General features: G+C 44.2%; 1 protein-coding gene across 1 annotated transcript in view; it reads left to right on the top strand.

Moving 5' to 3' along the window:
• Positions 1-4783: 4783 nt before the first annotated feature.
• Ext2 (exostosin glycosyltransferase 2) overlaps positions 4784-14475 on the top strand; it is a 121787-nt gene continuing 112095 nt past the window's right edge. Inside the window, exons 1-3 of the mRNA XM_042671092.1 lie at positions 4784-4925; positions 9307-9875; positions 10704-10793. Coding sequence (XP_042527026.1) covers positions 9340-9875; positions 10704-10793 — 626 coding nt within the window. The 5' untranslated portion in view covers positions 4784-4925; positions 9307-9339. The remainder of the gene's footprint in view (positions 4926-9306; positions 9876-10703; positions 10794-14475) is intronic.

Raw genomic sequence — 14475 nt, 5'->3', positions numbered from 1 at the left:
TGTCACCAGTCTAGAACACACCCTTGGCTTACTATTCTCTTTCTTCCTGGGTTACTAGTTTTTCCATTGCTTCCCTGAAGATGGCTTTCTAGTGTAACTGTTAGTAGCAAAGCTTCTCTCTCAGGGGATGAAAGTGAGGCAGATATCAATGGCAGGTGGATGACAAAGCAGCTTGAGCAGCTTTTCTCAACAACTCTGAGGTACAGGACTAGGTTGGTACCATTCTTGTTGATCTCCTAATTTGTGTCCCCAAGTATTTAGATGCTTGCCTGGTGATTTCTATGAGTCTCTGTGAGAAACTACTGTTGGAAAAAAATTCTTTTCTTTTGGGGCAATTACAGTATACTTTTTAGAAATAGCACAAGTTTTTCTCCCTTTTGAAAAATGGTTATTATAAAGGTGATAAACAGAGGGGTTGCAGTTACATAAGTCAGGTAATGAGAACACATGATTGGACAATGTCACCCCTTCCCTCACTCTCTCCCAGTTTTTCTCTCTCATCCCCACAAAAAAGTTGTATAGTTCATTTTCAACATTGTGTCTAGTGAGTTGCATTGCTGTATTTTGTTCACTCTTTGTTCCTCCATTTCTCTACCGCTCCTGTGCCCTCCCAAAGACAGATAAATGAACAAACAAGACAAAAAGAAAACAAACAGCAATCAAAAAAATCCTCCTTGTTTCCACTTCCTAGAGTTCATTTTAATAAATATTAGTTTATACGAGCAGATGCACATAGGCATTGCACCTTTGCATTCCTCTCCTAAGACTATCCTCCTTTGGTTTCACTGTGTGTGAATGCATAGATTCCTGTATAATTTACCATGTTCTAGTGTATATTAGATCTGCCTTCTACAAATGGGAGAAAGCATGTGCAGTGCATATCTTTGAGCTTGTCTTACCTCACTTAACATGAGTTGTTCTAGGTCTATTTCCCTGCAAATGACTGTAAAATGGCTGTAAAATTCCATTGTGTGTGGGTGCCACATTTTTTGGATCCACTCATCTATTGTAGGGCATCTAGGCTGTTTCCACAACTTGGCTATTATGAATAGCACAGCAGTGAGCATGGATGTCAAGTGTCTTTACAGTATCCTGGCTTGTGATGTATCCTGGCTTGTGATGTTCTGGGTAGATGCCCAGGAGTGGCATGGCTGGGTCGTAGGGAAGATCTATGTTTAGTTTTTTGAGGAATCTCCAGACTGCTGTCCAGCATGGTTGTACTATTTTTATTTTCCCACCAGCAGTGCAATAGGGTTCCCTTCCCCCACAGCCCTGCCAACATAGAAACAGCACAAGTTTTAAAAAGCAGGTTTGGAGGCAGGGGGAGGGGGGCAGAGAGGGAATCATTTATTGATTACATTTTATGCTTGTTTCTACTTCCTTTATATGACTTCATTGATGAAGATGCTCCATTTAGGTGGTGGCAAGATGGCCCCTTGGATAGCACCAAGCTCCATTGTCTGTGTGGTAGGAGTATACTGGAACATCAATAACCCCATGGGCCACTTGAAAACCAAATTCCTTCTTAACAACCATTTCTCTCCTCCCACCGTACCCTATTGGCATTACCTCAATTGTCTGCCCATCAAGGAAGTCCAGATTTTACGCATCTGTCTTCTTCACTATTTCTAGTGTGGTCCTGAGATGGCTGCCAAGTTCCAGGCCTCCTTCCTCACTAACCCCTCCTGAGACAGAAAAGAGAAGGCTTTTTCAATGCTTCCTGTTTCCTTTCTTTTTTCCTGTCCATCCAACAAGCACTCAAAAAGCCTCTAGTATGAGGCACTCTTCCAGGAGCTGAGACTATAGTAGTAGTCAGTCCAAATACCCTGGCCTCACAGAGGAGCTCTGCACAGGACACAATGTGGGGCATGTGAGTGGAAAGAGGATCTTGTCACCAGCTTGGTCTGTCTCAGTCCATTTGGCTACTGTAATAAAATGCCTGCAACATGTCTTTCACCCTAACTTGTCAAGTCAGATACATTCTTCAGAACAGGCAAAGATACTGACCTTTTTTAGGGGAGGGGAGAGGTTCTCCGGATAGTCTAGGCCTTCTTTGAACTCACAGTTCACTTGCCTCAGCCTCACAAGTGTTAGGATTACAGGTATATACCACCAGGCCCAACTTGAGGTATCAATTCGTGATTGAAGTCATTTTTGGTCTTTCCAACTGGATGTGGCCTCTTTCTCCTTATGCCTGGTAGCATTTTCTTTATATTCTTATCTATATCACTTTGTACCCTTCCCATTCAGGAATCTCACTCATGCGTTTGCTTGACTTCATTCTTAAAAGAAATTTTAATTGTTATTATAAAAGTGATGTATAGAGAGATTGCAGTTATATAAGTCAGGTAAAGAGTATATTTCTTTTTCTTTTCATTTCTTTTTTTGGTTGGTCATGGGGCTCCAACTCTGGACCTGGGTGCTATCCCTCAGCTCTTCAGCTCAAGGCAAGCACTCTACCACTTGAGCCAGTGTCACTTCCGGTTTTCTGGTGGTTTATTGGAGATAAGAGTCTCATGGACTTTCCTACCCGGGCTGGCTTTGAATGCGATCCTCAGATCTCATCCTCCTGAGTAGCTAGGATTACAAGTGTGAGCCACTGGTGCCCAGCAAGAGTACATTTCTTTTTGGAAAGTGTCACTCCTCCTCTTGCGCTCTCCCAGTTTTTCCCTCCTTGTATCACTTCTCGTTAGCTCCTCAACGCATCTGGTACCACTATGTGTGCCAAGCATTGCGCAAACTTAAAGGTTATAAAAGGGGAACAAGATAAGTACTGTTCCCCAGGACCCAAGCCTTTTTTTCTATACTGGAGTTTGAACTCATGGCCTTGTACTTTCTAGGTCTAACACACTTTCTTAATACAGTTTTTATTTAATTAAAGAACAAATAATATATTTATATATTATATTATACCTATAGGAAAGAGGAGGAGGAGAAAAGAGGCCACTGACCAGTGACTCCAGCCAAGATAATTACTGTTAATCTATTGAAAAAACTAAACCAGTAGTGTAACAGGACCTTTAGGACAACTGGTTCTACCTGACCCATCCAGTTTTCAGATGGATGTACATGTGCTAAATTTTGTGTGTGTGTGTGTGTGTGTGTGAGTGTGTGTATGTGTGTGTGTATGTATGTATGTATGGAGCAGAGCCATATTCTCTTGAATGTGGGTAATCCACATTCATTACCAGAATCTTCTCCTCCCTAATCTATGATAGGAACCATTAAGTTAAAAACAAACAAAAAGAACAAAAAACTCTTGGAGCTGATGTTGTTCAAGCCATTCTAGAGACTATAGATATGGGTATCCAAGATCCTAAGGAGATGTGGCTGAAAAATAAAAAAGGCTCCGGGCATGTCTCACATAGTAGAGCACCTGCCTAGAAAGTGTGAGGATCTTATTTCCAACCCTATTATTGTCATTTTCTCTCTCATTCTCTCTCTCTCTCTGTGTCTCTGTCTCTGTCTCTCACACACACACCCATGGATTCTGACTCAGAATCATCCTCATATTTAAACCCTAAGTGACAGCTTCCACCAGATGGCGCTCTTAAGCATAGCTGGGACCAAAAGAGATTTGGGTCCTGCAGCTAGAAGCAAAACTCCATCAGCCTCCAAATTCCTGCTCATCTGGGCCATTTCATTAACTTCTTAATAACATCATTCTGCATATTAATTATTTACACTCCATTTACTGCCTTATAACAACAAGTCCTACCCTGAGGAAAGAGACAAAATGAAAACACTTCCATTTTTGTCTCTACAATTATTCCATCCAAAACTCTTACAATTGCTTACTGGATTCTTTCCTCAAAATTACTATAACTTTGCTTGAAGTAAGGCTCTACTTATATATTTTCTCACTTCTGCTTTTGCACACACACATTTTACCTAAAAGAGATCATATTTACCACTGTTTGTTATATAATAATAATCTTGGAGCTATTTCCTTACCAACATATATGTAATCCTCACATTATTCTAACAGTATCCCATGGTCCATCTTACAACTATTATAATGACGAAATATTGATAACATGTGATATATCCATGTTTAGCTTATTAACATGAATATACATTAATATGATGATTATTAATAGTAGTAAAATAATGTTTTGCTGTAATAAGAAACAACACTGTTATGACTTTTTGGATAAATCTTTTTTTTAATTTTAATTTTTTATTGTGAACATACTGTACAGAGGGGTTACAATTACATGGGCAAAATAATGAGTACATTTCTTATCAAGCATTGCAGCCTGGTAAGTCTTACTTATTTACTTACTTGTAAGTTTAAATGTTTATTGTAAAGGTGAACAGGGGGATTACAGTCACAGGAGTAAGGAATGAGCACATTTCTTGTGAAGCATCGTTACCCCCTCCTTTGTTTTCCTCCTACCAGCCCTTCCCCCCTCCCCCCTCCCCCCTCCCCTCCCCCCCAAGTGGTAAAGTTCATTTCCAACATAGATCTTGTGAGTCTCATGGCTGCAAGGGGTCGTCCCGTGTCCTTGTTTCAGCATTTTGTCGTTCCCCTTCCCCTCCCCACATTAGGTGAATGTGTATTGTATGTTCTTCCCCCTATGGAATCTCCCCTGTTGTCACTGTATTTGATTTTGGCGTTTGCATCTTGCCTGACAGGGAGGTTCGGTTTCCAGGAGGTCTGACCCCGGAGCTCCGGGCCGCGGCGTGCTGACTCCTCCTGTCCAGCAGGGGGCGCGCGGCCGCCGCTCCCGCATGCGCAGTGCGCGCGGTGTCAGCGGCCGCCCAGCCCCGTGGCCGGCGTCGCGCTCCCTCAGACCCGGTTCTAGAGGTGGTCCCCGCCTTGGCGCGATCCAACCCGGGCGGCCGCGGCACGCGCGCCCGCAGCATGAGCCGGTGGTGACCGAGCGCCGCGCGGGGCCGAGCGGGAGGCAGCCGTGGCCGAGGTGAGCGCGGCGTGCAGGCCGGGGCCAGGCGGTCGCTGAGGGCCGGGCGGGTGTCTCGGCTGTGGTGACCGGGCTCGGGCCGGGTGGGGCCGGGAGTGGGGTGGGCGCGGACCCGGGGGGAGCCCCCACCCCGCCGGGCCGTTCACAGGCCCGCCGCCCCCTGCCCCGCGTCGCCCCTCCCCTCACGGGCGTCCCCACCGGTTCCGGCGTCCGCCCTCGACCTCCGGCCGCCCCCTCCCGCCCCGCCCCTCCCCGGCCTCGCGCTGTCCCCGCCCTGCGGCGCCTCTGTCTGGGGCCGGCCCCAGACCCGGGGCAGGTGGCCGAGGCCGAAGCCCTGGCCTTTGGGAACCGTGTACCCGGCAGAGCTTGGGAATCAGATCTAAGCACCCTAGTGACAAGTTTGGGGACTCACGTGATACCTGGGTGTCACTTGCCTTTGGAAGGGGGGGGAGGGCGGCGCTGCTGTTCATCGAGGGACGTCATCTTGAGATAAGACTATGTCCACTTTCCTTCTCGCAAGTCAGTGAAGCGGCTCCGGTGTTTATAAGGCTGGGCTTGCTGTTTCAGAGCTCAAAGGCTGTCTTGGTAATAAAATATGATTGATTGAACCAGGTCACCTGTGGCTTGCACCTGTAACCCTAGCTGCTCAGGAGATCGAAGGATGGAAGTTCCAAGAAGTTCCAAGCTAACCGGGGCAGAGAACCCACAGAATGCCCAAAGTGGAGAGCCACTAGAATTAGTGAAAAAGCTAAGCAAGAGCGTGAGGCCTGGAGTTCAAGCCCTAGTACAGGACTCTCTCTCTCTCTCTCTCTCTCTCTCTCTCTCTCTCTCTCTCTCTCTCTCTCTCTCTCTCTCTCTCTCTCTCTCTCTCTCGATTGAGTGATTGAGTTCCTGTGGGAGGCTCAAGCCTCCTTCCTGGTCACAAGTGCTGGTATGAAGATTGTCAGGGCTTGGAGCGTGACTAACTGCCAGCCTCTGAATCCCAGCCTTGGCATTTTTGAGTTCTAAGGTGTTGCTCAAGCCGTTTAGCTTTTCCCTTTACTTTCTCCATCTGTATAATTAAGGGAATAGTATATGTTATGAAAGTTAAATAAATGAACATTTGTGAAGTGCTTAAAGCAGACCCAGTCACATGATAAATGCTCAGTAAAGTAATATTTGTTGTATCAATTATAGTGTGAGTGCTACAATTAAAGACTTTTTAGAAATCATTTTTAGAGGTAGTCATAACTTTAATTAGAAAGAGGCATGTCAGGGAGGGCAGTGATTCTGGATTTCCTTGCATTTACTCAAATTTGGTTCCTTTGTTTTCATGGTTAAGTTTCAGTGTGGCCTTAGCCCTGAGAGTTTAGTGGCCTGGGCTTGTTTGAAGAGATTTAAAAGATAAGCCTGGCACTTGTGGCTCATGCCTGTCATCTAGCTACTCAGGAGGCTGAGATCTGAGGATCTGTTTGAAGCCAGCATGGACAGGAAAATGCCTGAGACTCTTATTTCCAATTAACCAACAAAAAGCCAGAAGTAGATCTGTGTCTCAAGTGATTAAACACTAGCCTTGAGCAAAAAGCTGAGGGACAGAGCCCAGACCCTGAGTTTAAGCCCCAGGATTGGCACACATACATTCACAGGCACAAACATTAAGAAGACAAGAAATTATGACTTGGAATATTGGTCTAACTGGATTAGTTATAACCTGAAGCACAAAATAAGGTTTATTCAGGCAAATTCAGGAGTAAGTAATTCCAGGAACAGAAAATATATCTCATCTGGACAGTAGATGATGGTTTAAAGACTTTTCCGGTGACTCAGTGTTTAACATCTAGCCAGATGATTCCTGTTCTTTGCAGGGACAAGTCTGATGTGTTTTAAGGAAGAAAATGTTTGTAGCACTTTGGAAATTCTTGTTTTGACCTAGGTTATGGGTTATATGGAGCAAATATTATGAACAGAAGTTTCTGTCTGTCCTTTCAAGTTTCTGTTGGTAGGAGCACCCTCTTTGGACAGAAAGATGATTACTTGTTTCCTTGCGTGATGGGTTTGGAGATAGCCATCTTTCTGTTTCAATACTTGGCAGTCTGGTTCTGTGTGTCACTGGGTATGGATGGGGCATCCAGAATCCAGAAGACGTCTTATCCTCCTTGGATAAGACATCTTGAGAGCCTCACTGGAGACAGCGGCTTCTCTTACCCACCTCAAGATCTGGCCCTCCCTCCCTCCACCTTCAGCTTGCCCAAGTAGGGAGGCCTTCAGTTCCCTGCAGAGTTTCAGGACCTGGTTAATGTGGACTAGCAGGGATGGAGGACCTTGAATGAACTGGATCTTTCAAAGCTGGCAGTAGTGGTGGAATATGAGGCTGGACGTGGGATCCAGGATTTAATGAGATCTAAGATTTAATGGCAACTGAAACTAGTCCGAATGCTACTGAGCAGGTGTTTTGAACCTAGACAAAGAAGGGTGATTCTTATCATTTTTGATTCCCTAAGGAATATTTGGTCATTTCTGGATGTCTGAATTGCTTCTGGTTTTTACAGGGCAGGCATGCTAACAAACATTACATTGTATGAAACACCTCCCCACAACAAAACAATTTATCTGGTCCAAAGTGTCTGTTTTGCCAAGGTCAAGAAACCCTGGGCTTCAGTGAATGTGAGGGAGGTGTCAGGACTGTCTTGGCAGAGTGTTGACTCCTTAGTCAGAGGCATCAGGGAGTTGGAGAGTTCTACTCAGGGTGGGTGCTGCACCACCTGCCATGTTTCTGAGAGGGTCTGTGCTCTTCATTCTTCTGGTACAGAATGCCCAGGGGGTGAGCAGGCTTGGTGTGGCTATCTTCCGTGGTCCAGGGTTGTTTTTCACAGTTGTTACTGTGGAATGGGTTCCCAAATACCAGTGCGGATAGTCAGGTTGTGAAGCAGCAGAGCCTGCCTGTGGCGTGTAACTGGGAGGCAGGCAGACACAGCACCTACAGTGGAGCTCAGGGCTGGACTCACAGCCAAGTCATCTTGTCTCACTATGCTGGAGCAGTGTTCCTAAGGTAGTGTGTAGATGGGTAGCCAACTAGGATATTAGTTATGTTCTGACTTGTATAACTGTGAGGGGGAAAACAACCAACAGAACTAGAGCTGGCATGAAGAAGATTTCAAAGGCAAGCCAGTTCTTAGACCTGGATCCCATGAATTGAGGGGGAGGCTGGATCTCTTTGAAGAAGTACCACCTCAAATATAGAAATATGTTCCCTCATCCATCCTTCCTTTAGGGAACAACTCAAGGAACAACAACAACCCCTCCCTCCCTCCCTCCCTCCCTCCCTCCCTCCCTCCCTTCCTCCCTTCCTTCCTTCCTTCCTTCCTTCCTTCCTTCCTTCCTTCGTCTTTTGTGTATCCTGCCCCATCCATTTCTTTATCGCTTTCACCTAAATGTGTCTCCTTTACTATAAAATAACAGCATAGCTTTTGTTGCAGAGTAAAGATTAGGCTGTTCTCTGGTTCCTTGGCTTTCACCAGTACTTTCCTGGTGGTGGTTTCACATTCTGCACCTTGCTCCAGTTGTTTGTCTTCTCTTGCTCTTTCGATTGGCAGTTCCTCCAGGTAGGTTCTTTGCCTTCAGTTGTTTCCTTTATAGTGATGGTAGTGTTTAGTATTTGCTTGGGTGAATAAACTAATGAAAATAACCAAGTTTGTCTAGATAAAGTATCATTTTTTGCTAAATGTTTCTTTTTTTTTTTCTTTTTCTTTTTTTTTTTTGGGTCCGGTCGTGAGGCCTGAACTCTGGGCCTGGGCGCTGTCCCTCACAGCTCTTCAGCTCAAGGCTAGCGCTCTACCCCTTGAGCCACAGTGCCACTTCCGGCTTTTTTCTTTTTGCGTATGTGGTGCTGAGGAATCGAACCCAGGGTCTCAGGCATGCAAGGCAAGCACTCCACCACTGAGCCACCTTCCCAGCCCTAAATGTTTCTAAATAAAACCAAATCAATATTGTTAGCTACTTCACATTTGATCTTTCTTGGTTAGTGTTTCCATCCCAGGGCCTCACACTTGCTTTAAGTGACTTATATTTTTATTAGATATTAATATTTTATTAAGTATTCATGTATAGTATTAAAGAGCAAGTAAAGTTTATCACATGTTTTATGCATTTATATTCAGATCAATCTTTGTGTTTATTTACTAGTAGTGTCAAAACTCCCTTTTTGTTACTTTTAAACTTTTTTTATTTGGTGGTCCTGAGGTTTGACCTGGGAGTTTCACACTTTCTGGGCAGGTGTCTTCTTGTTATTTTATAGACTACATACAGTAAAAGAGGAGGATATTAAAAGCTGAACAGTCTTCTTTAATGAGCGTGTTACTTGCCACTGGAAACACTTGCTTTTTTCTTGTGTCTCTGGTATTAGGAGTGTGAGGAGGAGGAGGCTGCATGTGTCAGTATGTGTGCGTCGGTCAAGTACAACATCCGGGGTCCTGCCCTTATCCCAAGGATGAAGACCAAGCACCGAATCTACTACATCACCCTCTTCTCCATTGTCCTCCTGGGCCTCATTGCTACAGGCATGTTTCAGTTCTGGCCTCACTCCATCGAGTCCTCAAATGACTGGAGCGTGGAGAAGCGCAGTGTCCGAGATGTGCCTGTGGTCAGGCTGCCAGCTGAGAGCCCCATCCCAGAGCGTGGGGATCTCAGCTGCAGAATGCATACGTGTTTTGATGTCTATCGCTGTGGCTTCAACCCAAAGAACAAAATCAAGGTGTATATCTACTCCCTGAAAAAGTATGTGGACGAGTCTGGTGTCCCGGTCAGCAATACCATCTCCCGGGAGTACAATGAGCTGCTCACGGCCATCTCAGATAGTGACTACTACACTGATGACATCAATCGTGCTTGCCTATTTGTCCCCTCCATTGATGTGCTGAACCAGAACTCTCTTCGCATCAAAGAAACAGCCCAGGCACTGGCCCAGCTCTCCAGGTATCTGACACTTAGAGACCATAGTGATCTCTAGGAGCTAAAGGGAAGGCAAGGGAGAGGTGGGCATCTCTTCTGAGCTGGCCTCCAGCTGCTATCACTCCCAGATGTGTGAGAGAGTGGCTGAGGTAGCTGAAGGCCTCTGCTGTGAGCGCCTGCTTCTGCACTGTGAGGCTCCGAGAGTTTACAAACTAAGATGGCTCTTCTTCCCATTCTTTTCCTTTAAAAATTAATTATGCTGCCCTTCCCAATCACTTACATAATACATATTTACTGTGAGATTTCTGAAAACATAGGGCAGCAAAAGGCAGAATGTAAGATCCTTTGCATAATTCCATTTGAAGAGATAACCATTACCCATGTTTTGATGTTACTTTTAGACATTTTTGTATGAAGAGTACATTCTGTATCACACAATCCATGTAATCTTTGGATGCTTTATTTCTCTTACCATGGGTATATTTCTCAACAATTCCACATTCTTTTGCTATATAATTTTAAACTTTATATAGTATTCCAATTTTTGGATGTTCTGCAATATATTTGAGCAGCCTTCTATAAAATTTTGTTTCCTTTTAGAACATTTAGGTAGGTTTCAGTTTTTCATGTTTAGAAATGGTTCTATAGTGGACAGGCACGAGGTCTGCATCCTCTACTTGATCTTTCAAGGAGCCACATCAGTGCTGATCTGTTGGGGTTTGTAGGAGTTCACTTCACATACCTGAGGAGTGATGTCTCTGGGGTCCCGGAGAATTGGGTTTGTTATTCAGTCCTGTACTCTTGTTTCCTCTTGGTTGTCATGTGAATTCTACTTGTTTAATTTCTTAATAGGTGGGATCGAGGTACCAACCACCTGTTGTTCAACATGTTGCCTGGAGGACCCCCAGATTATAACACGGCCCTGGATGTTCCTAGAGATAGGTGAGTTTATTTGGGATTGTCTTGGGTTTCTGAGGATTGAGTAAATTAGTTTTTGTGTTTCTCTGAAATTATGTTCCTTAAACATACTGGCATGTTTTTTTTTGGGGGGGGGGATATAGGTTATTGCTGAATTTATTGTTCTGTTGACTAGTATAATTCTTTTCTTTTACTCTTTTTTGCCAGTGCTGGGACTGGCATGTTCTATAATCAGAATTATTTGCTAAACCAGGAAAGTATCTTGGGCATTTCCCTCCTTTACACAGAATTGAAGTTGCCTTAAATCTGTACTCTATCCTGACCTAACTTCTAAGCATATGATCTGTTTTCCTAAGTTGGGCAATGCTTTTCCAAGTGTAGTGCCCTAGTTCCCAAGGCCAGGCAGGTTCAGCATTGGCTTGTGCCAGCTCTCTCTGAACTTGGGAGCATTTTGCCAAAATATGGTAAGCTTATGTGTGAAGAGACCATGGACGTAGGGGCAGTGAGGGCATCCTGGCTATCATTTACCTATGTTGTTTCCTAGGGTTCTTCCCTTCCCTTTCTCCTTCTTTCCACCCCAGCTTCCTTCTTGCCTTCCTCTCTGGTAAAACCTACCACACAAGAAGGATGACATTGGCCTGGAGTTCACTCATTTTGTTTACTTGCCCATTCATGCACTCTGAGTCACTTGGCCAGAGGCTCTCAGAAAGTTCTGGAATGAGATGCTTCATATGGCACCTGTGTGGGTGCTCAGTTCAGAGCTGTGAGGAAAGCAGAAAATTGGAGCCTCGTATTGTTCAAGCATCCTGAATAATGCTCAATGTGTTGGATTGTTGTAAGAGTTTATGTGTGAATCCTTGTATCCTCAATGTTGATAGAACTGATGTTGAACTCCTGAGATCATTGTTACTGACAGAAGTAACTCCTGGAGAACAAGCTAAGGCTAACTGTATTCTCAACTTGTCAGAGGCTAACATTGCTGTTGATGTCAATCTATAATTAATACTATTTTCCCAGAAGGTAAAAGCTGAACCTTCTTTGCTTTAAGAGTCTATCTCTAGTCAACTTTTAAGTTGCTCTCTCGATATAATTATCTTTGGAAAAGAAATACCCGACTGTCCTTGATTTTGTGTAGAAACCATTTTGGACAGCAGAGGGCAGTGTGGGCATGCAAATGCTATAGAAACCTGCTACGCCCAGGGTGACCCCTGTTGGCCTCAGCCCAGGGAAGGTGTGTTAGTACCTGAGTCTGCTATCGCTTTATGGGTTTGGTTGTTTTCAGGAGGGGACATATTTTGAGAAAAGAAGGGAAGGAAGACTGCTGTTGGTTTTGCAGCCTTCCTCTAGTCTTTCGAAAGTGCATACTTTGGGACAGTTCACTCTTTGTTGACATTTCAGTGTATGCATTTACAAGAGGGAGATTTTATTTTTTATCCAATGCACGTTAAGTAGTGTTTCATTTTTTTTTTTGGGAAGGTGTGAAGTAGACAGGAAAATGCTAGAGTACTCGGTACTGCTAATAGAGTCAGAAAGGTAAAGTGGTTTTCTTTTGTGGTTTTGTGAGTGCTCATAGAGACTCCTGGACCGAACAAGAAACTGGCCGGTGGTCCTCCTTTAGAGTTCACTGAGGCAGTGGTTGATTGTGAAATTTCATATTTTTTGTTCTTGCTCCTGGCTTCTGAGGAGAGGTGGGAGCTGAATATCACATAGCTCATAACTTAGAAAGCAGACTGGCCAGAGCAGAGGATCAGCTGAAGTCTTACATCATTGGTGTTATTTTACACAGGGAAATGGAAGGACCTGCATGGAAGGGAAGTGGCTGCTTTGTGTATCCATCCATTGTGCTGCTTCAGTTGGTTTCTAGTTCTCTTTTAATTTAAGAAACTCTGTATGATGCAAACAAACTTTCTTTACACCAGTTGACCAGCATGCGAGTAAATAAAGAACAGTATTTAACATCTGCCCTCATTCCTTCTCGGTTTTCATTTCTTCCTGAGAGATACCATTATTAGAATATTGGAATATTTTGTTCTTTTTTTTTTTGGTCTGGTCATGGGGCCTGAACTCTGGGCCTGGGCGCTGTCCCTCAGCTCTTCAGCTCAAGGCTAGTGCTTTACCACTGGAGCCACAGTGCCACTTCTGGCTTTTTGCTTATGTGGTGCTGAGGAATCGAACCCAGGGCCTCATGCATGCAAGGCAAGCACTCTACCACTGAGCCACCTTCTCAGCCCCGGAATATTTGTTCTTATAGTCATTTTTTCTATGGATTTGGATGTAAACACCCATGTACACACCCATTTTATTTTAACTTATGTAGAGGGAGCATATTATCCCTCTTTTCCTGATGTTAATTTTCTCAGGGATGTTTGTAATATTATTATTTCGGATTTTATTATCCTTTCTCTGCACATACCTCTTACAAATTTCTGTTTATTTGAACTTGTGATAGAGATTTTCAGGTTCACCCAAGAGAAGAGAGGGTGGTACAGTGAGCCCATGCCTGATGACTGCTTCCTCTTCAACTCGAGGCCAGTCTTGTTTCATGGGTTCTGCCTGCCCACCACCAGTGTTTCTAGAAGCAAATCCCAGACATATATGATTTAACCTGCACATAGTCTGTGTGACTTTGTAAGATATGGGCTTGAAGCTATGGCCAGAAGGTCATATCCAGCAACACACCTAAAAATATTCACAGAAGTAATTTTTTTGAGACTAAATCTCATATATAGCCCAGACTGGCCTCAAATTTACAATATTCCTTCCTCAGCCTCCAAAGTACTGGGGTTATAGGCATGTACCACCATGACTAGTTCAATAGTAGTTCTTTAATATCAGTACATTTCTAGTCATTGCTCAAATGTACTGGATATATATTGTATCGCATATGTGTATGTATTCTGGGTGCCAGTGGCTTATGCCTATAATCCTAGCTCCTCAAGAGGCTGAAATTTGAGGATTGTGGTTCAAAGCCAGCCTGAGCAGCAAAGTCTATGAGACTCATACCCCCACAAAGCTGGAAGTTGAGCTGTTTCTCAAGTGGTAGAGCATCAGTCGTAAGTAAAAAACCTCAGGGACAGGGCCCAGACTCTGAATTCAAGCCTCAATACTGGCACAATAAACAAATGTAGACAGACAGATAAATAGAAATACCTTAATAAATGGTACTAGGGTTTAAAGGGGTTTGAGCTTGCTAGGTAAACTTTTACCACTCGAGCTCTCCCCTCCCCCTTGCCCTGCTCTGCCCTCCTCTTTTTTAAGTTATTTTTTGGAGTCTTGCTTTTGCTTGAAGGCTGGCTGACCTTGGATCATGATCCTTCTATCCATGCCTCCTGAATAGCTGGGGTGGCAGGGCATGGGCCACCCAACCTGACATTTCTCCCAATCTCTACCTCTTGTAGCTGAGATTACGGTTGGATTACCCAATGCCAAATCCATAAAAACAGTTTTTCAGTTTGACTCAGTAAACAAAAAAAGATGACCAGTAGGATTGGTCAGCTTTCATTTTACTTTGTTTGTTGCAAGCTTTATACTTGAGAAGTTTGCAGGCCTGATTAGACATGTGGTTTCTAGGAAAGCAGAGGATAAACTTACAGGCAGAGGGTGCTGAAGTAACAGGAGAACTGTGAGAAATCTGCAAGATGGGAGATAGGAGGGTGGAGAGCCTGAGGCTGGGAAGGAAGCCTCCAAAGCTGAGAAGCTTACTGCC

This window comes from Dipodomys spectabilis, unplaced genomic scaffold (assembly GCF_019054845.1).
Source record: "Dipodomys spectabilis isolate Male_0828 unplaced genomic scaffold, ASM1905484v1 ptg000599l, whole genome shotgun sequence".
NCBI classification, from domain to species: domain Eukaryota; kingdom Metazoa; phylum Chordata; class Mammalia; order Rodentia; family Heteromyidae; genus Dipodomys; species Dipodomys spectabilis.
Note: the sequence above shows the minus strand (reverse complement) of the source record. Positions and strands in the feature narration are given on the sequence as shown.